This window comes from Somniosus microcephalus, chromosome 8 (genome assembly GCF_052327205.1).
Source record: "Somniosus microcephalus isolate GS21.2 chromosome 8, FLI_Smic_1.0, whole genome shotgun sequence".
Lineage (NCBI taxonomy): Eukaryota > Metazoa > Chordata > Chondrichthyes > Squaliformes > Somniosidae > Somniosus > Somniosus microcephalus.
Window position 1 is genome coordinate 149,484,827 of NC_140994.1, and position 24,087 is coordinate 149,508,913.

At 49.6% G+C, this 24,087-nt stretch overlaps 1 protein-coding gene across 3 annotated transcripts in view; it reads left to right on the forward strand.

The window, feature by feature from the left end:
• The window catches only part of slc23a1 (solute carrier family 23 member 1), a 157,904-nt gene that overhangs the window by 18,772 nt on the left and 115,045 nt on the right, over nucleotides 1–24,087 (forward strand). Inside the window, exon 1 of one of the 3 annotated variants that reach the window (XM_085995252.1) lies at nucleotides 8,250–8,414. The exons of 1 other annotated variant lie outside the window; for it this stretch is intronic. In XM_085995252.1, the coding sequence (XP_085851378.1) occupies nucleotides 8,334–8,414 (81 nt within the window). In that variant the 5' untranslated portion in view covers nucleotides 8,250–8,333. Of the gene's footprint in view, nucleotides 1–8,249; nucleotides 8,415–24,087 lie in introns of those variants that run through there. One more of the 3 variants, XM_085995249.1, reaches the window with a different exon arrangement.

Here is a 24,087-nt window from a genome sequence, read left to right on the forward strand (position 1 = left end):
GGACGGCCTTCCAAACTGTCGCATTTTCTCTTTCCACCTGTCCGTTCCCCCGGGGGTTGTAACTGGTGGTCCTGCTTGTGGCAATACCCCTAGTTAGCAGGTACTGACGGAGTTCGTCGCTCATAAACGATGAGCCCCGGTCGCTATGGATATAGCTGGGGAAGCCGAACAGGGTGAAGAGGTTGTTCAGACATTTAATGACCGTGGCACTGGTCATGTCCGGGCAGGGGAAGGCGAACGGGAAACGGGAGTACTCATCAATAATATTGAGGAAGTACACATTGCGGTCGGAGGAGGGAGAGGCCCTTTAAAATCGACGCTCAGGCGCTCGAAGGGGCGAGTGGCTTTTATCAGGTGGGCCCTGTCTGGTCTATAAAAGTGCGGTTTGCACTCAGCGCAGACTGGCAGTTCTGGTCATGGTCCTGACCTCCTCAATAGAGTAAGGCAGGTTGCGGGCCTTGATGAAGTGGAAGAACCTGGTGACCCCCGGGTGGCAGAGGTCATTGTGGAGGGCCGCAGTCTATCGATCTGCGCGCTGGCGCAGGTGCCACGCGATAGCGCATCCGGGGTTCATTTAGCTTCCCGGCCGTACAAGATCTCGTAGTTGTAGGTGGAAAGTTCGATTCTCCACCTCAAGATCTTGTCATTTTTGATTTTGCCCCTCTGCTTGTTGTTAAACATAAAAGCAACTGAACGCTGGTCAGTGAGCAGGGTAAATCGTTTTCCGGCCAGGTAGTGCCTCCAATGACGCACAGCCTCCACAATCGCCTGGGCCTCCTTCTCACAGCGGAGTGTCTGGTCTCCGGCCTTGGAGGGTTCGTGAAAAGAAGGCCACGGGTCTCCCCGCCTGATTGAGGGTAGCGGCCAGGGCAAAGTCAGACGCGTCGCTTTCCACCTGGAAGGGGATGGATTCGTCCACTGCGTGCATGGTGGCTTTGGCAATGTCCTCCTTGATACGGTGGAAGGCTAAGCGGGCCTCTGCGTCAAGGGAAAAGAGGTTGGACTTGATCAGCGGACGGGCCTTGTCCGCATAGTAGGGGACCCACTGGGCGTAATAGGAGAAAAACCCTAGGCACCTCTTCAGGGCCTTGAGGCAGTGGGGCAGTGGAAGTTCCATAAGGGGACGCATCCGGTCGGGGTCGGGGCCGATGACTCCGTGTTCCACAACACAGCCAAGGATGGCGAGGCGGTTTGTGCGGAATATGCACTTCTCCTTGTTATATGTCAGGTTTAGGAGTTGGGCGGTGCGGAGGAATTTTTCGAGGTTTGCGTCATGGTCCTGCAAGTCACGGCCGCAGATGGTCACATTGTCCAGATATGGGAAAGTGGCCTGCAACGCATTTTGATCTACCATCCGGTCCATCTCCCTTTGGAAGACGGAGACCCCGTTGGTGACGCAAAGGGAACCCTAAGGAAGTGATAGAGGCGGCCGTTTGCCTCAAAGGCAGTGTACTGGCGGTCCTCAGGGCGGATGGGGAGCTGGTGGTACGCTGATTTCAGGTCAATGGTCGAGAAGACGCGGTACTGCGCGATCTGGTTGACCATATCAGCTATACGGGGGAGTGGGTAGGCGTCCAGCAGGGTGTAGCGATTTATTGTCTGGCTGTAGTCGAATGACCAGGCGCTGCTTCTCGCCGGTCTTAACGACCACAACCTGGGCTCGCCAGGGGCTGGTGCTGCCCTCAATAATCCCTTCTTTCAGGAGCCGCTCCACTTCGGTTTTAATGAAAACCCTGTCCCGGCACTGTATCGCCTGCTCTTTGTGCGATGGGCTTACAGTCGGGGGTGAGGTTAGCAAACAGTTGCGGGGGGTGACTCTGAGTGTGGAGAGGTTGCACCTGGTGCGCGGCGGGCAGTTTGGAAGCTGCTGGCTGCGGACTGTGAGTGGGGGTAGGGGTCCACCGTACGCCATCGTAACACTTTTAAGGTGGCACTGAAAATCTAACCCCAGCAGGACGGCAGCGCAGAGGTCAGGCAGGACCAGAAGTTTAAAATGATCGTACACGGTCCCGTCTACTACGAGTGTCACCACGCAGTAGCCGCCGATGTCCGCCGACTGGGACTCGGAGGCCATAGAAATCCGCTGTTGCGCAGGCAGGACTGGGAGAGAGCAACGCCGCACCGTGTCGGGGTGGATGAAGCTCTCCGTGCTCCCAGAGTCAAAAAGGCAGATTGTATCGTGACCATTTACCTTAATGTCCATTGTGGAACTGGCCAGTTGGTGCGGTCTCGCTTGGTCCAGTGTAATGGATGCCAGCGTAGGGGTCGGTGTGTCGCTGCGGGTATCAGATGAGGCGGTGTCGGGGGCCTGCTGCGTCCCGGCTGTCATCCAAGATGGCGGCGTCCATGATCCCCATGTGGCTGGAGGCATCCAAAATGGCTGCTGTACCGGTGATTCGCACATGGCCGGGGGAGGTCCAAGATGGCGGCCCGCATGGCCCACACGCGGCGCTGCTGGGGTTCGGGGTGGCTTTGGCCCTGCAGATGCTAGCGTAGTGTCCCTTCTTCCCGCAGCCCGAGCAGATCGCGTTTTTTCGCCGGGCAAGCGCGCTCTGGGGTGTTTTGCCTGGCCACAGAAGTAGCATTTCTGGCCTTGGGGCACTGCTGTCTGGCCTTGGGACACTGCTGCGGTAGTTGGGCCGTTGTTGGGGTGTGGCTGGGGTGGCACGGCGCTATGAGGCGGTCCTACCGTGTCCCAGGCTGTCCATTCCCGCGGCGTCCACGGTGCAGAGGAGTAGGCATTCATGCCCTGGTAGGCTGCATCCAACGATAGTGCGAGTTCAGAGGCCTTGTTGAGGTCGAGGTTACTCTGCTCCAACAGTCGCTGTCGGGTGTAATTGGATCTGTGGCCCGCTACAAAAGCGTCCCGGATAAGTTCCTCTGTGTACACGGCGGCCTTTACATCCTTACAACCACAGGCCCGGCCAAGCACAGACAGTGCCTGAAGGTATTCCACGGTCGATTCCCCAGGTTGTTGTTTACGACTCCCCAGAAGGTGCCTGCGTACACTTCGTTCACTGGGCGCGTGTACTGGTCCTTGAGGAGCTTGATAGCGTCCGCGTACGAGGTCGCGTCTTGGATGACCGAGTACACTCGGTGGTTCACTTTGGAGGTCAGGACATCCAGTTTGTCCTCGTCCGATTTGATTGCTTCGGAGGCGGTCAGGAATTTTTCGAATCACTTAAGCCAGTGAGTAAACTTGGTGGATGAGTCCACCTCCCGATGATCTAAGTCCAGGCATGCTGGTGTGAGGATCTTCTCCATTATAAAAATGTTGTTAATAAAATTGATGCGCTGTCAATTACTCATAAAAGACTGAGAGTTAGAAGAGTAACTAAAGGCTTTATTAACAACAGAATGGAGATCTGCCTCGCGTGGTCGACCGGTCATGATACTAAGGGGCTAGGGAGCAGTCACCTTTATACTAGGACCTGTGGGAGGAGTCAGCCGAGGCATGTCCAGGCAGGTACACAGTGGAATACAAACAGGACAAACAGGAATACAAACAGTGGTTTACCACACCTTTCCCCCTCTTCCCCTTTCCCCCATCCCCCTTTCCCCTTTCCCCCTTCCCCCTTCCCCCTCTTCCCCTTCTTCCCCCTTTCCCCCCTCCCCCCTTCTTCCTCCTTTCCCCCTTCTTCCCCTTTCCCCCCCCCCCTTCTTCCCCCTTTCCCCCTTTCCCTCTTCTTCCCCCTTCCCCCTTCCCCCTTTCCCCCTTTCCCCTTTCCCTTCCCCCTTCCCCCCTTTCCCCCCTTCTTTCCCCCTCCCTTTCCCCCTTCTTCCCCTTCCCCCTTCCCCCTTTCCCCCTTTCCCCCTCTCCCCCTCCCTTCCCACTTCCCCTTCCCCCCTTCCCCTTCCCCCTCTTCCTCCTTCCCCCTTTCCCCCTCCCCCTTCTTCCCCCTTTCCCCCTTTCCCCCTTCTTCCCCCTTTCCCCTTTCCCCCTTTCGCCCCTTCCCCCTTTCCCCCCCTTCCCCCTTTTGCCCCTTCCCCCTTTCCCCCCTTTCCCCTTCTTCCCCTTCCCCCTTCTCCCCTTCTTCCCCCCTCTTCCCCCTCTTCCCCCTTCCCCTTTCCCCCTTCCCCCTTCCCCTTCTTCCCCTTTCCCCCTTCCCTCCTTCCCCTTCTTCCCCCCTCTCCCTTCTTCCCCTTTCCCCCTTCTTCCCCCCTTTCCCCCCTTCCCCCTTCTTCACCCTTCCCCCTTACCCCTTCTTCCCCTTCTCCCCTTCTTCCCCCTTTTCCCCTCCTTCCCCCTTTCCCTTATTCCCTTCCCCCTTCTTCCCTTCCCCCCTTTCCCCCCCTTCCCCCCTTCCCCCCTTCCCCTTTCTCCCCCTTCCCCCTTTCTCCCCCCTTCCCCTTCTTCCCCCTTCTTCCCTTTCCCCCTTCCCCTTCCCCTTCCCTCTTCCCCCTCCTCCCCTTCCCCCTCTCCCTTTCCCCCTTCCCCTTCCCCCTTCTTCCCCTTCTTCCCCTTCCCCCTTTCTCCCCCTTCCCCCTATCTCACCCTTCCCCCTTCTCCCCACCCTTCCCCCTTTCTCCCCCCTCCCCTTCTTCCCCCTTCTTCCCTTCCCCCTTCTTCCCCCCCCCCCTTCCCCTTCTTCCCCTCTCCCCCCCTCCCCCTTACCCCCTCTTCCCCTTCTTCCCCTTCCCCTTTCTCCCCTTCCCACCCCTTCCCCTTTTCTCCCCCTTCCCCTTCCCCTTTCTCCCCTTCCCCCCTTCCCCCTTCTTCCCCTTCCCCTTCTTCCCCTTCCCCCTTCTTCCCCTTTCCCCCCTTCTCGCCCTTCCCCCTTTCTCCCCCTTCCCCCCTTTCTCCCCTTCCCCCTTCCCCCTTTCTCCCCCTTCCCCCTTCCTTCCCCCTTTCCCCCTTACCCCCTTTCTCCCCCCTTCCCCTTCTTCCCCTTCTTCCCCTTCCCCCTTCTTCCCCCTTCCCCCTTCCCCCTTTCTCCCCTTCCCCCCTTCCCCCTTTCTCCCCCTTCCCCTTCCCCTTTCTCCCCCTTCCCCCTTCCCCTTTCTCACCCTCCCCCCTTCCCCTTTCTCCCCCTTCCCCCTTCTCACCCTTCCCTTCCTTCTTCCCCCTTCCCCCTTCTTCCCCTTCCCCCTTCTTCCCCTTCCCCCTTCTTCCCCTTCCCCCTTCTTCCCTTTCCCCCCTTCCCCCTTCTCCCCTTTCCCCCCTTCTCCCCTTCCCCCTTTCTCCCCCTTCCCCCTTCCTCCCCCTTTCTCCCCCTTCCCCCTTTCTCCCCTTCCCCCTTTCTCCCCTTCCCCTTTCCCCCTCCCCTTTCTCCCCCTTCCCCCTTCCTTCCCCCTTTCCCCCTTTTCCCCCTTTCCCCCCTTCCCCCCTTCTTCCTCCTTTCCCCCTTCTTCCCCTTCCCCCTTCTTCCCCTTCCCCTTCTTCCCCTTCCAACTTCTTCCCCTTCCCTCTTCTTCCCCTTCCCCCTTCTTCCCCTTCCCCCTTCCCCCTTCTTCCCCTTCCCCCCTTCCTCCCCCTTCTTCCCCTTTCCCCCCGCTCTTCCCCCTTCCCCCCTTCTTCCCCCTTCCCCTTCTTCCCCCTTCCCCCTTCCCCCTTCTCCCCCCTTCCCCCTTCTTCCCCCTTCCCCCCTTCTTCCCCTTCCCCCCTTCTTCCCCCTTCCCCCCTTCTCCCCTTCTCCCCTTCCCCCTTCTTCCCCCTTCCCCCCTTCTTCCCTTTCCCCTTCTTCCCCTTCCCCCCCTTCCCCCTTCTCCCCCTTCTTCCCCCTTCCCCCCTTCTTCCCCCTTCTTCCCCTTCCCCCCTTCTCCCCTTCTTCCCCTTTCCCCTTCTTCCCCTTTCCCCCTTCCCCCCTTCTTCCCCCTTCCCCCCTTCTTCCCCCTTCTTCCCCCTTCCCCCCTTCTCCCCTTCTTCCCCTTTCCCCTTCTTCCCCTTTCCCCCTTCCCCCCTTCTTCCCCCTTCCCCCCTTCTTCCCCCTTCTTCCCCTTTCCCCCTTCCCTCCTTCCCCCCTTTCTCCCCCTTCCCCCCTTTCTCCCCCTTCCCCCTTTCTCCCTTTCTCCCCCTTCCCCCTTTCTCCCCCTTCCCCTTTCTCCCCCTTCCCCCCTTTCTCCCCCTTCCCCCCCTTCCCCCCTTTCTCCCCCTTCCCCCCTTTCTCCCCCTTCCCCCTTTCTCCCCCTTCCCCCTTTCTCCCCCCTTTCTCCCCTTCCCCCTTTCTCCCCCTTTCTCCCCTTCCCCCTTCCCCCTTTCCCCCCCTTCCCCTTTCTCCCCCCTTTCTCCCCCTCCCCCTTTCTCCCCCTCCCCCTTTCTCCCCTTCCCCCTTTTCTCCCCCTTCCCCCTTTCTCCCCCTTCTCCCCCTTCCCCCTTTTCTCCCCCTTCCCCCTTTCTCCCCCCTTTCTCCCCCTTCCCCCTTTCTCCCCCTTTCTCCCCTTCCCCCTTTCTCCCCCTTCCCCCTTTCCCCCCTTCCCCCTTTCTCCCCCTTCCCCCTTCCTTCCCCCTTCCCCCTTTCTCCCCCTTCCCCCCTTCCTTCCCCCTTTCTCCCCCTTCCCCCCTTCCTTCCCCCCTTCCCCCTTTCTCCCCCTTCCCCCCTTCCTTCCCCCTTTCCCCCTTTCTCCCCCTTCCCCCTTCCTTCCCCCTTCCCCCTTTCCCCCCTTTCCCCCTTCCTTCCCCCTTTCCCCCCCTTTCCCCCCTTTCCCCCCTTCTTCCCCTTTCCCCTCTTCCCCCTCCTTCCCCCTTTCCCCTTCTTCCCCCTTCTTCCCCCTTTCCCCTTCTTCCCCCTTTCCCCTTCTTCCCCCTTTCCCCTTATTCCCCCTTCTTCCCCCTTTCCCCTTATTCCCCCTTCTTCCCCCTTTCCCCGTCTTCCCCCTTTCCCCCTCTTCCCCCTTTCCCCTTCTTCCCCCTTTCCCCTCTTCCCCCTTCTTCCCCCTTTCCCCTTCTTCCCCCTTTCCCCTTATTCCCCCTTCTCCCCCCTTTCCCCTTCTTCCCCCTTTCCCCTTATACCCCCTTTCCCCTTATTCCCCCTTTCCCCTTATTCCCCCTTCTTCCCCCTTTCCCCTTCTTCCCCCTTCTTCCCCCTTTCCCCCTTCTTCCCCCTTTCCCCTTATTCCCCCTTTTTCCCCCTTCTTCCCCCTTTCCCCTTATTCTCCCTTTCCCCTTCTTCCCCCTTTCCCCTTCTTCCCCTTTCCCCTCTTCCCCCTTTCCCCTTCTTCCCCTCTTCCCCCTTATTCCCCCTTCTTCCCCCTTTCCCCTTCTTCCCCCTTTCCCCTTCTTCCCCCTTCTTCCCCCTTTCCCCTTCTTCCCCCTTTCCCCCCTTCCCCCCCTTCTTCCCCCCTCTCCTCAGTCTCTCCCTCTGTTCCCCCCAGTCGCTCTCTCTCTTCCCCCCTTTCCCCCCCTTCCCCCCCTTCTTCCCCCCTCTCCTCAGTCTCTCCCTCTGTTCCCCCCAGTCGCTCTCTCTCTTCCCCCCCTTTCCCCCCCTTCCCCCCTTCCCCCCAGTCGCTCTCTCTCTTCCCCCCAGTCACTCTCTCTCTTCCCCCCAGTCGCTCTCTCTCTTCCCCCCCAGTCACTCTCTCTCTTCCCCCCCAGTCGCTCTCTCTTCCCCCCAGTCGCTCTCTCTCTTCCCCCCAGTCGCTCTCTCTCTTCCCCCCCAGTCACTCTCTCTCTTCCACCCCAGTCGCTCTCTCTCTTCCCCCCCAGTCGCTCTCTCTCTTCCCCCCCAGTCGCTCTCTCTTCCCCCCAGTCGCTCTCTCTCTTCCCCCCCAGTCGCTCTCTCTCTTCCCCCCAGTCGCTCTCTCTCTTCCCCCCCAGTCGCTCTCTCTCTTCCCCCCAGTCGCTCTCTCTCTTCCCCCCCAGTCGCTCTCTCTCTTCCCCCCCAGTCGCTCTCTCTTCCCCCCAGTCGCTCTCTCTCTTCCCCCCAGTCGCTCTCTCTCTCTCTTCCAACAACAACATGCCCTTGAAAAAGCCTCGGCACCGCCGGGCACTCCAGCTAGTCTTCAATAACATTAATATTATAAAAGAACAAGCTTGCATTGGAGTTGTTTATTGTGAAGGCATCATTTTCCAAATGATTAATTCACTGATGTTGGAGAACTGATGATTTTCTTTAGTCTTCCATGGGGGAAATTTACATAATTGATGGATGGTTTTCTTGAGCACAGCTGTATTCCGTATATTGTAAAATTAATGCTTTCAATTGGGGTAAATTGGTCATTATTATTTAATTTCGAAAAGACTGGTAAATTGGCCTGAAACAATGTTGTTAATTTGCTCTTGAGGTAAGAGCAGTGCAATGGGATTTTAAAGAAATCTTCTGTTATTTTCAAGTACTTTCTGCAGCAGCTGAGATCAATGGAATGACTTGGTTAAAAGAGTGCAAGCCGTAGGGTTAATGTTACTGATGGCAGTGAATAGAATACAGAGTATGATAATGCCTCAATCTTACCATCAGTGTTCAAAAGAAATAGAGGCAGTAAGTATTACAAATTACTTTTACTCCCTTACTGTAAAAAAAAATGAATGTACCCCTAATTTCAAGCTATTAGGCCTTTCAATGCGTCAAACCTCTGTTGTAAATCACAGAGCCACCACATCAGTTGGCTTCCTGAAGTCCCCTTTGCCGATGCAAAAAATTCAAAGCTGTGCTCAATTAATCGTTACAAACTTCTGGGCCCACTAGATGAGCATGAATCTTTAAAACAATAGTGTTGTCTTATCCAACTTTCCAGGGTTAAAATCATTGAGCTAACCTAAACTATTGATACAAAAGCAAAGCTATTGTTAGTTCACCTGAAATTCCCTTTTCTTTGTGGGTAAAATGGACATTCTGCGTTGGGCTTAGAAGGTGTAAACTCTGGTAACCCAGATCTAAGATGAATTCCACTGTTTTGTTGAAATTTAGAGTGGCTGTTCAAATGATTTGTCTGACCTGGAGATATATAATCCTTTGACTGAGGTGTACATTTGGATCATGTTTAGCTTGTTTTGATCTGTTCATCAGCAGGTATTGTAATTGGCTTGTCTGCAAATACAAGAGTTAAACTAGCTAAAGTTTCATATGATGTGTGTTTACTTTCTCATTAGCATTCCAATGATCCCCATGATATTGCAATTAAATCTTTAATTTGCACATCTACACGACTGACATGTCAAAACATAATTTATTGCCTTGATCATGGGTGATCAACCCTATCTTTAATGGTAAATTTAAATTGATGGAAAGTACTTTTAAAACTGATCTTGGAAAATGTTATTACTCAAGGAGTGATGCACCATTTGGAATGATGTACTAGCTAAAGTAGTGGGAGTAAGGAGGTCAGAGGAGTTCACAGTGCAGCTGGATGCTAAGCTCAGTGAGTTGACTAGATGGATGTTTACAATGGGCCATTTTGCCTTTTACTTATGTTAGGGAATGCAGAAAAACCTTCTCTACCCAGAGAGTGGTGAGAATGTGGAACTTGCTACCACAGGGAGTGGTTGAGCTGAATCGTATAGAAGCATTTAAGAGGAAGTTAGATAAGCATATGAGAGAGAGAGAGAGAAGGGAATAGAGGGTTATGCTGAGGATGGTTAGATGAGGAAAGACGGGAGGAGGCTCGAGTGGAGCATAAATGCCGGCATGGACTAGCTGGGCCAAATGGCCTGTTTCTGTGCTGTATATTATATGTAAACATAGAAACATAGAAGATAGGAGCAGGAGCCGGCCATTCGGCCCTTCGAGCCTGCTCCGCCATTCAATGAGATCATGGCTGATCATCCAAATTCAGCACCCGGTCCCTGCCTTCTCCCCATATCCCTTCAGCCTCAAGAAATATATCCAACTCTTTCTTGAATATATTTAATGAACTGGCCTCCACCGCCCTCTGTGGCAGAGAATTCCACAGGTTCACCACTCTCTGGGTGAAGAAATTCCTCTTCATTTCAGCCCTAAATGGCTTACCCCTTATCCTTAGACTATGACCCCTGGTTCTGGATTCCCCGGCCATCCGAAACATCCTGCATCTAGTCTGTCCAGACCTGACAGAATTTTATAGGTTTCAATGAGATCCCCTCTCAATCTTCTGAACTCCAGTGAGTATAAGCCCAATCGGCACAATCTCTCCTCATATGTCATTCCTGCCATCCCAGGTATCAGCCTGGTGAATCTTCGCTGCACTCCCTCCATGGCAAGAACGTCCTTCCTCAGGTAAGGTGACCAAACTGCACACAATACTCAAGGTGCGGTCTCACCAAGGCCCTGTACAACTGTAGCAAGACATCCTTGTTCCTGTACTTGAATCCTCTTGCTACGAAGGCCAACATACCATTTGCCGCCTTAACCGCCTGCTGCACCTGCATGCTTACCTTCAGCGACTGGTGCACAATAACACCCAGGTCTCTTTGCACTTCCCCTTCTCCCAATCTATTGCCAGTGAAATAATAATCTGCCTTCCTGTTTTTGCCACCAAAGTGGATAACCTCACATTTATCCACATTATAGTACATTTGCCATGTTTCTGCCCAATCACCCAACCTGTCCAAACCGTACTGGAGTTTCACGACATCCTCCTCACAGCTTACCCTCCCACCCAGCTTTGTGTCATCTGCAAATTTGCAGATATTACATCCAATTCCCTCATCCAGATCATTAATATATATTGTGAACAGTTGGGGTCCTAGGACCGATCCTTGCGGTACCCCACTAATCACTGCCTGCCACTCGGAAAATGACCCGTTTATTCCAACTCTTCGCTTTCTGTCTGCCAACCAGTTCTCTATCCAAGTCAATACCGTGCCTCCAATCCCATGTGCCTTAATTTTGCACGCTAATCTCTTATGTGGGACCTTATCGAAAGCCTTCTGAAAGTCCAAATACACCACATCCACTGGTTCTCCCTTATCTATTTTACCAGTTACATCCTCAAAAAATTCCAGTAGATTAGTCAAGCATGATTTACCTTTTGTAAATCCATGTTGACTTTGTCCGATCCTGTCACTGCTTTCCAAGTGCTCTGCTACTACATCTTTTAAAATAGACTCTAGCATTTCCCCCACTACCGATGTCAGGCTTACTGGTCTATAATTCCCCGATTTTTCTCTACCACCTTTTTTGAATAGTGGGGTAACATTAGCTACCCTCCAATCCATGGGTACCGTTCCAGAGTCTATCAAGTTCTGGAAGATGACCAGCAATGCATCTACTATCTCTAGGGCCACTTCCTTAAGTACCCTGGGATGTAGACCATTAGGCCCTGGGGATTTATTGGCCTTCAGTCCCATCAATTTTCCTAACACCATTTCCCTACAAATACTGATTTCTTTCAGTTCCTCCCTTTCATCAGACCCTATGTTCCCCGACATCTCAGGGAGGTTATTTGTGTCCTCCTTTGTGAAGACAGAACTAAAGTATGTATTTAGTTGGTCTGCCATTTCCTTGTTTCCCATTATAGATTCCCCTGATTCTGACTGTAAGGGACCTATGCTTGACTTCACTAATCTTTTTCTCTTCACATATCTATAAAAGCTTTTACAGTCAGTTTTTATGTTCCCTGATAGCTTGCTCTCATATTCTATTTTCCCTTTCTTAATTAATCCCTTTGTCCTCGTTTGTTGACTCCTAAACTGCTCCCAATCCTCATGATTATTGCTTTTTCTAGCCAATTTATATGTCCTCTCCTTGGATCTTATGCTATCCCTAATTTCCCTTGTTAGCCACGGTTGAGTCACCTTTTTTGTTTTATTTTTATGCCAAACTGGGATGAACAAATTCTGTAGCTCATCCATTCGGTCTTTGAATGTTTGCCATTGCCTATCCACTGTCAACCCTTTGAGTGCCATTCCCCAATCAATCCTACCTAACTCGCTCCTCAGACCATCGTAGTTTCCTTTATTTAAATTGAGGATTCATAATTCTGTTATGAATTTAAGAGTTAAACTAGAGTACTTTCTGGGGTCATTATTGCAAGTTAGTTTCTGAAGCTTGGTTTGGCTTACATATTTCCCATAAGAAACATTGATTTTATTTACAAGAATGTAACAGGAATGTAACTCTCTGCAAGCCACAAAGAAAGACCTAAAAGAGACTACTGGATGAAACGTTTGCTGGGCTGCTGCTTTTAACAAGAAAAAATCTGAAGCTTGAAACAGTAAATTGTAGACCTTTCCTGTGCACTCACTGATCTCCTGCAGCTTTGCTTGTAATGTTTAGCTGTCAACCTTGCCTGCTTAAATATTCACCGTGGGAATCCAGGTATGTAACTGCTTGTAATTTGCTTGGGTCAACTAGAGGTCAGTGAATTGATTGTACATTTCAGATTCCAAGTCTGGAAAACCCAGACTCTTCTTTTGAGTTTACTTTAAAAAAAACAACAGCACAAATTTAAAACCAACAACACAAATTTATGAAGTCAATAGTTTTTCACATATTTACTTTGGTACTTGCAAAGGAATATGCTGGTTCGTCTGTGTGCTGTGCACACATTGGGCATGATCTCTGGGATTTGGCTGGGTTAGACAGTATTCATGGTCTTACAAATATAATGGTCTTTTTTTAGGGTTTGAGCATTGTCATTTGTGATGCACTAGGAGAGTTTTTTTTGCTTCTATCTGGCTTCCTTGGGTGGAATGTGTGGATTCCAGACTACCTGGTATTACCAGAGTTCCAGGCGGAGTCCATAAATCGCCCTTTCTGACTGGTTTTTCAAATGTGGAGAGGATAGTGCCGAGCCACAGCGATTAAAATGCATCGTCTTGCTGATGGCAGTGGCAGTTACACTAGCCTGTATTGCAGGGGATATTCACTCTCTCTAGTGGCTAGCCTCAGCAGACATGCATATAGATCTGTAGGAATTGTGAAGCCTGTCATACTGTCTGTGGCCCTCGGGATTGTTATGAAAAACAGTGAAAGAGGATGGCGGGAACAGAAAGTGCAGCACTGTACTCCTCTGAAGCAATCTCTCAGGAAGAGGTAGACCAGATGTGGGATGCAGTATGTTTGGTGCTGTATCATGAGCTGGCTCTTGCACATTCTGCTTTAGGTAGTAGTTGTGGGAACCTGCTTCTGTACTAATCTCTCTTCCCCTCATAACTGTCGGCCTAGATCTCGCTTGTCTAAGGCTTTCTGTGTTGTCTTGGATAAACATGATGCATACAAATCGCCATCCTCTATCAATTTGTCAGGGATTGGGGTATGCGGGGAGGTGGTTGCAGTTTTTCAAGTGCAACTGGGACTTGGAGGGGCGGTTTAATTTAAAGAAAAGAAACTAGATCGAAGGCAGGGCTGCGATCGGACAAAAGAAGTGAAAGAAACAAAAGAAGTAAAAGAGCTAGACAAGATGGTAATAGGCTGAGATTAGGTGTAAAGTGTACTGGCAGGGCAAGAGATAGCTGCCAGGTGTAAGAGAGAAACAAAAGGAAAGCGGGGGGGGGGGGGGGGCGCGGGAAAGGAGTGGAAAAATTACAAGAAAAAATGTGTAATAGGGGCCGAGGTTATGATCTGAAATTGTTGAACTCGATATTGAGTCCGAAAGGCTGCAGAGTGCCTAATCGGAAGATGAGGTGCTGTTCCTCGAGTTTACGTTGAGCTTCCGTGGAACAATACAAGAGGCCAAGGACGGTGAGGTCCAAGTGGGAATGGAGCGGTGAATTAAAATGACAGGCGACCGGAAGCTCGGGGTCACCCTTACGGACTGAACGGAGGTGTTCCGCATAGCGGTCACCCAATCTGGGTTTGGTCTCCCCAATGTAGAGGAGACTGCATCGTGAGCAGCGAATACAGTATACTAGATTGCGAGAAGTACAAGTAAATCGCTGTTTCACCTGGAAGGGGTGTTTGGGGCCCTGGACAGTGGGAAGGGGGGAGGTATAGGGGCAGGTGTTACATCTCCGCTTGCACCGGAAGGTGCCAGGTGAAGGGGAAGGGCTGTTAGGGGTGATCAAGGAGTGGACTAGGGTGTCTCGGAGGGAGCGGTCCCTACGGAATGCTGAAAGGGGAGGGGAGGGGAAGATACGTTTGGTGGTGGGATCACTTTGGAGGTAGCGGAAATGCTGGAGGATGATCCGTTGAATGTGGAGGCTGGTGGGGTGAAAGGTGAGGACAAGGGGAACTCTATTGTGGTTCCGGGAGGCAGGGGCAGGGGTGAGGGCAGAAGTGCGGGAGATAGAATGGACACGGTCGAGGGCAGTGTCAACCACGGTAGAGGGGAATCCTCGGTTGCAGAAAAAGGAAGACATGTCTGAAGCACTGGTGTGGAAGGTGGCATTGTCGGAGTAGATACGGCGGAGACGGAGAAACTGGGAGAATGGAATAGAGTCCTTACAGGAAGCGGGGTGGGAGGAAATGTAGTCCAGGTAGCTGTGGGAGTCAGTGGGCTTGTAGTGAATATTGGTCGATAACCTATCCCCAGAGATGGAGACGGAGGAGTCGAGGAAGGGAAGGGAAGCGTCAGAGATGGACCATGTGAAGGTGGGGGAAGGGTGGAAATTGGAGGCAAAGTGAATGAAATTGTCAAGTTCGGGGCGAGAGCAGGAAATGGCACCGATACAGTCATCAATGTATTGGAAAAAGAGGTGAGGGAGGGGACCCGAGTTGGACTGGAACAAAGATTGTTCCACATAGCCCACGAAAAGGCAGGCATAGCTAGGACCCATGCGGGTCTACCTAATCTCAGCCTATTACCATCTCGTCTAGCTCTTTTACTTCTTTTGTTTCTTTCACTTCTTTTGTCCGATCGCAACCCTGCCTTTGATTTAGTTTCTTTTCTTTCCAGTTTTGAAGAAGGGTTCGACCCGAAACGTGAACTCAAAATTCTCTCCACGGATGTTGCCTGACCTGCTGAGTTTTTCCAGCATTTTCTGTTGTTTTCTCAAAATAAAATCTTGTGCTGCAATGCTCTGCCACTTTGCAAAGACAGGGAACAGATCTTGTGGAGCACAGGATCAATCTCAGCCAAAGAAAATTTTAAGGAATGAGGCTTTATATCTTATCCTGGGCACATTACCAAAACTTAGATATTGGGGTCAGTGAAAATCATCTTGAGGCCATTAAGAACTAACGGAAGTTGAAATTCCAATAAGGGCACAAAAGGTCCATAGACATGATGCAGTGTCCTGATCTACTCTCTGAAGTATAGAGGGATGCCCATGAGGGGTTGGACAAACTCAATTAATAAGTAGAGTAGGAGCTATTGTCCTGGCCAATATTTATCCCTCAATCAACGTAACAAAAACAGATTATCTGGTCATTGCTGTTTGTGGGAGCTTGCTGTGTGCAAATTGGCTGCCACATTTCCTACATTACAACAGTGGCTACACTTCAAAAAATACTTCATTGGCTGTAAAGCACTTTGAGACATCTGGTGGTTGTGAAAGGCGCTATATAAATGCAAGTCTTTCTTTCTCTTAGTCCTTTCGGTGGGTGGGGGGTGGAAGAGAGACATGTTAAAATTGTTCAAAGCACTTCTGAGTGAGTAGGGAGCATGCTCAGCTTCCTAGGCATGAGGGTCCCTGGTTGCCTAGTGGGACAGCAGGTCAGATTTGGTCGAAGTCACTGGACATGCTGGCTCGATCCAAGTTTCACTAACCGTGCTCACTTCTGACTACAGGGCTTCCATTTTGGGTTGTATTGGGGAAGTGCAGTTGGAGCTAGCAGGTAGGATTAGTGTTTCGATCAGTACTGCTGACATTGCTGGGGATTCAGCTGGTATTTTGTGTAGGAGGGTTGGGACATTCAAAGCTCACATCAGCTGTCGTGGCATTTGCTGATTTAGTTGGATTACATTGTGGGCTGATTGAGGCAGCTGCAAAAAGCTTACATGGGCATGTGGCTGGGGTTCTTGTGTGGGGGTGGGGCAGGGAAATTATGCATTCAGGGCTGTTGAGCTTTGGAAGCAATTATCTGCCTTCTAGCAGCTTGTTCATACAGGGGAATCTGTCTTTATTTTTCCAATTTTCTCAACTCCATGGGGGATTTAAAACAGAAATTGGCATTGGCTCTGGAGGTCTTACTGACTAGATTATGACATTAGCAGAAGTTTTTTTAAATATAAAATTGCTTTGCATCTGTAACAGAGAATGACAAATGTAGACTAGATGCAAGATTTATATACAAGAATTATTGTGATTTATCGTGTTTACCTAACATCTGTTACTCTAGATTATATGATTCCAACAAATTGGAATAATTGCTTTAGTCTCTCTTCCACAAAACTGATTTAGCAAGCAATTTTTTTTGTCGATCTATCTATGTAAATATATATAATATCTATGTAAATTACAATAAGCAATATACCATGATCAGGGTTAATTTTACATCCAGGTTATGTTAGTTCAACAAAGCAGAAAATGGAAGATGCCGATTTCTGATTGTAAGGGGCATGGTCTATTTATGAAAACTATTGTCAGATAGTGTGAGTGGGAAAACAATGTTAAAGCCTGACCTGTGTCGTGTGCAACCACTTGCTATGTTATTTGGAACATTTATATTTCTGTTTTATGTTGTGTGCCATCCTAAATTCTGATAGTTATAACACTTTACAAAATTATTAAACATGCTATTAAAATATTTAGATGTAGTTGAGAAATGAATTTACTTTTGGCATCTGAGAAATTTATTGAGTGTTAGTGATGGGAGAGATGTTTTAACACTTAGTTTATTAGTGTAGTTAGCTATAATAGTTGCATTTATATAGTGTCTTGTACACAAACATCTGAAAGTGTTTTACACAGTGAATTATGTTTTAAAGTGCAATGACTTGCTGCTAACTTAAGTTTGAGCGAATGCATTTCTGTTCTGTTTGTTTGCTTAATTTACATGCCAAAGCCAGTGAGTCAACATAAACATACACCTGTGGTATCAAACCTTTTTGTTATTGTATACACATCTGAGAAATCTTTCCACTCATATACCTCTCTTAATATGAAACTTCTCCCCTCTCTTAATATGAAACTTCTCCCCTATCGGCTAATAAACCTGTTGACCGATAACTTTTAAATTTTGACGAGAACAAACCTGTTGCCTGATCACTTAAATTTTGACGAGATTTATAATTCGAAAGCAATTTTGAAGATCAGCCAAGTTATTTTTATGAAACTACATGAAATTAAAATGCAGTGATTGACTTGAGCTGGCTCCCAAATGGCTACAAAATCCAAAGTTCGCAATCCCATGATGGCCCACAGGCAGTTGTCAACCCAAAAGTGGGCAATGTGGCGTGCTCCACTGTTTGGCTGCGCATGTCCGCAGCATAGTTGAACAGCTAAGTAGTATCGAGAGGTGGCCCTTGCATTAAGCGGCAAATTAACTTTTTTAGACATTCTTTTAACATGCACTTCAGCTGCCTAGGACCAACGTTCTGACATTCCCCCACTAAGCTTCCCCAACTCCCTCTCCTCCTTTCAGATCCTCCTTGAAACCCACTTCTTGGACCAAGCTTTTGGTAACTCTTCCTAATATCTCTTCCTTTTGGCTCAGCATCCACTTTTCCATTGTTTCATTGCTGTTTGCGGGATCCTGCTGCCATGTTTGCCTATAAAACAAGGGACCCCCCATTAGAAGTCATTCATTGGTTGTAAAGCACTTCAGGACCTTTTGACGACATGGGAAAGTTCTGTGAAAACATTTGCACTCTCACTTAAGTTATTTTGCTCCCTATTATTATTTTAATATTATTCAAAAGAATCCCCAGCAAAAATGTGTATAGAATAACCTATTTGCAGGCATTCACTCCAGTAGGATTGAATCCTAGCCTTAGATTATCATCAAACTTTCTCTGCAGCATTGTAATCAAACCAGCAAGATGACGAGCACTTACTGAAGAGTTTGTTTCAGACTATAGTGCACCGAGGGGGTTTGATGCAATGAGCTGAGTCAGCAGCAGAAGTGTCTGGGACCCCAAAATAATACAGCCTAGGGACACTTTGCTGTGCACTTTTCAGTCTACATAATAGACTAAAAACAGGGAGTCTGCAGCAACCTCTGTGTGATTGTCCTAGAATGTCATTATGTTGTGGCTTTGTCAGGCAACTCATTGAGGAATTAAACAGTTTGTAATTTGATGCTATTGTATGCAGTGCCTTGTAGATATTCCCCTTTTTTTTAATCCACACTTTTTGTTTGGCCCCTTTTTTCTTCCCTCCCACATGGCAGCTGTCCTTCATTCTGCCAGCACAATTCACAATTCATCTAGAGCCACCCTTTGTTCCTTAACCTGTCCCATTACCACCTCTTCTTGCCTTGAATATCTCTTAATGTCTCTCAATGTCTCTTAATCGCTGCTGCTTTCTATCCTATCACCGACCTTCTCTTTTGTTCTTTCATCCCCTCCCCCTTTTCCCAGCCCCTAAACTTGCTTTCCATTTCCTGCTTTTTTTTCCCAGTTCTGACGAAAGGTCTTCGATCTGAAACTCTGTGTCTCTTTCCATGGATGGCTGCCTGGCCTGCTGAGTTTTTCCAGCGTTTTCTGTTGTTGTTTTGGATTTCCAGCATCCGCAGTATTTTGCCTTGTAGATAATGCAATTGTATGCAGGACACTAACTAGTAACATGTAACTACTAACTAGTAACATGCCCGATATGAGACTCCCAAAACAAGCGCTCTACTCGGAGTTCTGACATGGCAAGAGAGCCCCAGGTGGGCAGAGGAAACGCTTCAAGGACACCCTCAAAGCCTCCTTGGAAAAATTGCAACATCCCTGTAAAGTCCACGCCTCAATAATACACGGACTTCGGGAGAACAGTTTAACAGGTACTTTACTGAACAAGAGGCAGCTTGAAACTGAAACTACAGAAGCCTGCTAGGGCCTTTTATACAGGGGTGGTCACTGCCGGTACTGCAGTCCAAGACCAGTTATTCCCTTAAAGGGACATACACAACAATTCCTCCCCTTTTAGATAAACAGTACATAACATTCATTTAACAACTAAATAATAACTAATTACAATTACAATTTTCTCAGTAATATATACATCAACTGGAATAGTCATTTATAAGTTCAGTCTTTGAGGAGGCTTCCTGATCCGGACTGGATAGCGCCTTTCTCGAGTATCCTGTTCTGGCGGTGGAGTCAATTCTGGCTCATTGTCATTGGTTGGTTCGTCAGCTTCCAATACCCCTGCTTCTGAGGTAGATGCAATCTGTACTTCGGGCTCATTACCAGGTGCACATGCTTGTGGTACAGGTTTGGCTTGTTCCTGTGACTCTAGAATCTGGTCAGCATGGCGTCTCACGATGCTCTCTCCAACGTCCACGGTGTACATTAGTGGTCCCTGCTGTGTGCATATCGTGCCTGGCTGCCATTTTTCTGTTCGGTAGTCGCGGGCCAAGGCTGGTTGCCCTATCTTGAAGCTCCTGGTTGGCTTCTCATTTATGTGCTGGAACTGCTTATCCTCAACAATCTCGTCTTATGTTTGGTTTGAGCAAATCCAAGCGACATCTTAGTCTCCAGTTAAAAAACAGTACGGCTGGAGTTTGTTTGGTTACTGCATGTGTTGCATTCCGGTAAGCAAACAGGAAGTTATCCACCTTGTGTTGCAGTGGTATGTCGTCATTATACATTGCCTTTATGGCCTTTTTAAAGGTCTGAACAAACCTCTCAGCCAATCCATTTGTGGCTGGATGATATGGGGCAGATGTGTAATGTTTCACCCCATTATTCTTCAGGAACCTCCGGAAATCCTCAGACACAAACTGTGGGCCATTGTCGGAACAGATCTGTTCTGGCAACCCAATCCTGGCGAAGATGGTTCTTAGGACTGCAATAGTTTTCTCCGTGGTGGTGGAGGACATTTTAATGGCCTCTGGCCATTTCGAATGGGCGTCCACAGCGATTAGAAACATTGAGTCCATAAATGGACCAGCGAAATCAATGTGTACCCGTTGCCATGGAGATGTGGGCCACTCCCATGGATGTCACGGGGCGTGTGGTGGAGCGTTTTGGACCTTCTGGCATCCTGTGCATCTCTTGGTCATATCCTCAATTTCTTTATCGATTCCCGGCCACCACACAAACGCCCTGGCTAGGCTCTTCATTTTTACCCCTCCCAGATGACCCTCGTGAAGCTCATTGAGCACTCTATCTCTCAACTTGGGTGGAATTACCACTCGGGATCCACACATCAAGGTTCCCCGGCACACTGACAGCTGTTCCCTCCTTGGCGAGAATGCTGGCAACAGTGAGTCGGCATATGCTGGCCATCCCTTCACCGTCAAATCATAGACCCGAGAGAGTGTCTGGTCATTTCGGGTTTCCTTCTCAATACTTGCGTTTGTAACAGGCAAACATTCGACTATAGTCGCATGGAATATCTCCACAGGGTACTCTATGCCATACTGATGTGCCCCTAGAAAAAGTGACCATCTTTGCAGCCGTTGCGCCGTCATCACCGGAACGCCCTTCTTTGGGTTAAAAATTGAGACCAGGGGTTGATGATCAGTCAGTAGGGTGAATTTCTGCCCGTGCAGATAGTGATTGAACTTCTTCAACCCCCACACCAGGCTGTCAACCTGGGCGTAGTTACGCTCGGCTGAGGTTAGCGAGCGCGATGCAAAGGCTATTGGCCTCTCTGAACCGTCACGGAATTTGTGTGACAGCACCGCTCCAATGCCGTAAGGTGACGCATCACATGCCAACCGAATCGGTAGTGTTGGGTTGTAGTGGGCCAATACTTCTTTTGAAGTGATTTGGCATTTACATTCCTGAAAGGCATGCTTACACTCATCACTCCATTTCCATGTTACACCAGTTTGAAGGAGGGCGTTCAGTGGGTGCAGAATTGTAGATAAATTCGGCAAGAACTTATGGTAGTAGTTCACCAACCCGAGGAACGACCTCAGTTGCGACACATTTTCTGGTGCTGGAGCCTTGACTACAGCCTCAATCTTGTCCGGCGACTTATGCAACCCTTCCTCATCAATCATGTGGCCACAATACGAGATTTGTCTCCTGAAGAACTCGCATTTGGGGCGGTTGGCTCATAGCCCATATTCCTGCAATCTCGTGAGCACCTGATCCAGGTTCGCAAGGTGTTCATTGTCATTTTCGCCCATAACCAGGATGTTGTCCAAATAACACTGGGCCCCCGGGATCCCTTGCAGGACTTGTTCCATTGCCCTCTGCCACATAGCCGGGGCCGATGCTACCCCAAATACCAGTCGATTGTACTAGTAAAGGCCTTTGTGAGTGTTTATCGTGAGGTATTTCCTAGATGCTTCTTCCACCTCCATTTGTAGATACGCTTGAGCCAGGTCAATCTTTGTAAAACGTTTCCCTCCAGATAGCGAGGCGAAAATATCTTCTATCCGCAGAAGCGGATACTGTACTGTGTGCAGGACTGGGTTCACAGTCACCTTGAAGTCCCCACAGATGCGAACCTTCCTTGGCTCCCCAGGCGTGCTGCTCAATGCTTTCTTCATTACAGGAACGACGGGTGTCGCCCACTCGCTCCAGTCCACCTTAGACGGCACCCCCGAACGCTCCAGACTCTCCAGTTCAGCTTCCACAGCTGGGCGTATCACGTATGGCACCGGTCTGGCCTTGAAAAATTTTGGGGTTGCGTTATCCTCAATCTTTATGGTTGCCTTTACTCCTTTTAGAGTCCCAAGTCCTTGTTGGGACACCTCTTCCGCGTCAGATAGAATTTGTGACAGATGTCCAGGTGCGACGTCATCATCTTTTTTGTCAGTCAGTTAGTGCCAGAATGGAATGCCAATCCAATTGTAGTCTTCGGATCCATTCACATCCCAATAATGGTGGTCCTCCATCTCTTAGTATATACATGTATAGTTTCTGTGTTTCCTTTCCGTTATATTCAACTGGCACCCTTATTTTTCCTCTGGGGTAGACCTTTTGCCCCGTGTATGTCTTCAATACAATGGACGTGTCCTTTAAGGGTATGTGTGAGAAAAGCCGCTCATAGTCTCGTCGATTCATGACAGTTAGGGCTGATCCTGTGTCCAATTCCATCTTCACTGGGGACCCTGCTATCATGAGGGTGACCCAAATGGTTCGGTGATCTTCTTTTGCGATCACGTTGTGTAACTTTAAACAACTTAGTCGCCTGCTCCCGGAGTCCTTATCACACTCCTGATCTTCTGAACTACTATCTGTCAGTTTCTTTACTTTCCTGTACTGTTCCTTAGTAGTTCTTGTCGTGTTGGTCTTCTTTCCCGACCTGCAGACTCTTGCTATATGTCCCATTTTCCCGCATTGCCTGCATATTTTGTCTTTAACCCAGCAGTCCTTCTGCTCATGGGTTGTTCTGCCGCAGCAATAGCACTTTTTGGCTCCATACGCCATTTCGTTAGCGCTGTATTCTTGTGGTTTCTGTTGCATTTCCACAGCTCCCCGTGCTTTTGCTTCTCCCCCTTACTGCCACGCTGCTCCTAGCATTCTACGGGGTAATGGCGGCGACCCGCGGCTTCGGCATGTCTCGCTTTCCTTCCCCCCCCCCCCGTTTAGTTTCTCTCCGCTGTCCTGTTCTCGAGCACCGACCGCGCCCTGTGCGCTCCACCCTCTCTCTCTTGTTTTCTTTTCCCGGCGACGCTGCGCGGCCCGATTTGTAGAGCCGCTCGATCGAGCTTGAGCCCGCCGCAGTCCGGAAGGGTCAGCGCGCTACCTGCTACCAGCACGATTCGCTGGAACCACAGTCTCTCCCGCAATTCTCCAAACACCGATGGATTCTTTGGGCGGTTGCCCTTGGTCGACGCCTGTTGCTCAGACTACGACCTTCCAGGACCTTCCTTTCAGGCGAGATCCCCGTGAGATGATGCCACACTGCAGGTGAGTTCGAACTTACTCGTCGCCACTGTAAATTCTGCGCCTCAATAATACACGGACTTCGGGAGAACAGTTTAACAGGTACTTTACTGAACACGAGGCAGCTTGAAACTGAAACTACAGAAGCCTGCTAGTGCCTTTTATACAGGGGTGGTCACTGCCGGTACTGCAGTCTAAGACCAGTTATTCCCTTAAAGGGACATACACAACAATCCCCACCAACACCTGGGAATCCCTGGCCCAAGACCGCACAAAGTGGAGGAGAAGCATGCGGGAAGGCGCCGAACACCTCGTCTCTTCGCCGGGAGCAAGCGGAAGCCAAGTGCAAACAGCGGAGGGAGCGCACGTCAACCCAAGCACCCCACCTGTGACACAGACTGTAGGTCCCGCATTGGACTCATCAGTCACCTGATTTTTAGTGTGGAAGCAAATCATCCTTGGTTCTGAGGGACTGCCTAAGAGAAGATTAACAAGTTTTGATGTTTTATATTGAAATGTTTTTTTGCAAGAGATATTTAAAGAATTATTGCCTTCCTAAGAAGATGAAGACCTGAAGTAGCCATGTATACAGCAAAATAATGTTTGGATTAACACTAGTTTTTTGGTTTGTAATCTTGGCACAAATTGGGATTTCGGAATCTGACTGAATTTCCTGTGATCTAGAATCAGCAGCCTTGTAAATGTTCCTACGAGTCATTATGTGCAAGTTGTGCATTAGCTTCACTTGGACCATAGAAGTTATATCACAGAAGGATGCCATTTGACCCAGAGGGGATCATTTTAACCTAGCTTGGCAGGTGGGAAACCCATGTGATTCATTACTTGAATGGAGAGTAAAACTGGGCGAGGTGTAAAATCAGCATTGCACCTGATCTTGTCAGGTTCCTGATGGACGGGTTGGGTTAAAATTGCCCCATTGTGTATGTGCTGGCTCTTTGCTGGAGCAGTCCAAAGCTAATGCCACTGCCCTGCTCATTCCCCATAGTTGTTTATCTATTCTTACTTTAAAAAAAAATGCAATGGCCTCTGCCTCAAATATTCCATGATCTAACAACCCTGTGTCTTACTGACAATTTTAAATTGATGATTCCTCATCACTGATTCCCCAACCAATAGCAACTTGGATTAAATTTCCAATCCATCAACCTGGCCTTGTACAACAACAACTTGCATTTATATAGCACCTTTTAACATAGGAAAAGGTCCCAAGGTGCTTCACCATAGCATAATCAGACAAAAATTGACAGAGCCAAAGATATGACTAAACTCTTGGTTAAAGAGGTAGGTTTTATGGAGAGTCTTAAAGCAGGAGCGAAAGAGAGAGTGGTAGAGGTTTAGGGAGGAAGTTCCAGAGCTTTGGGTCTAAATGGTTGAAGGCACAGCTCCCGATGATGG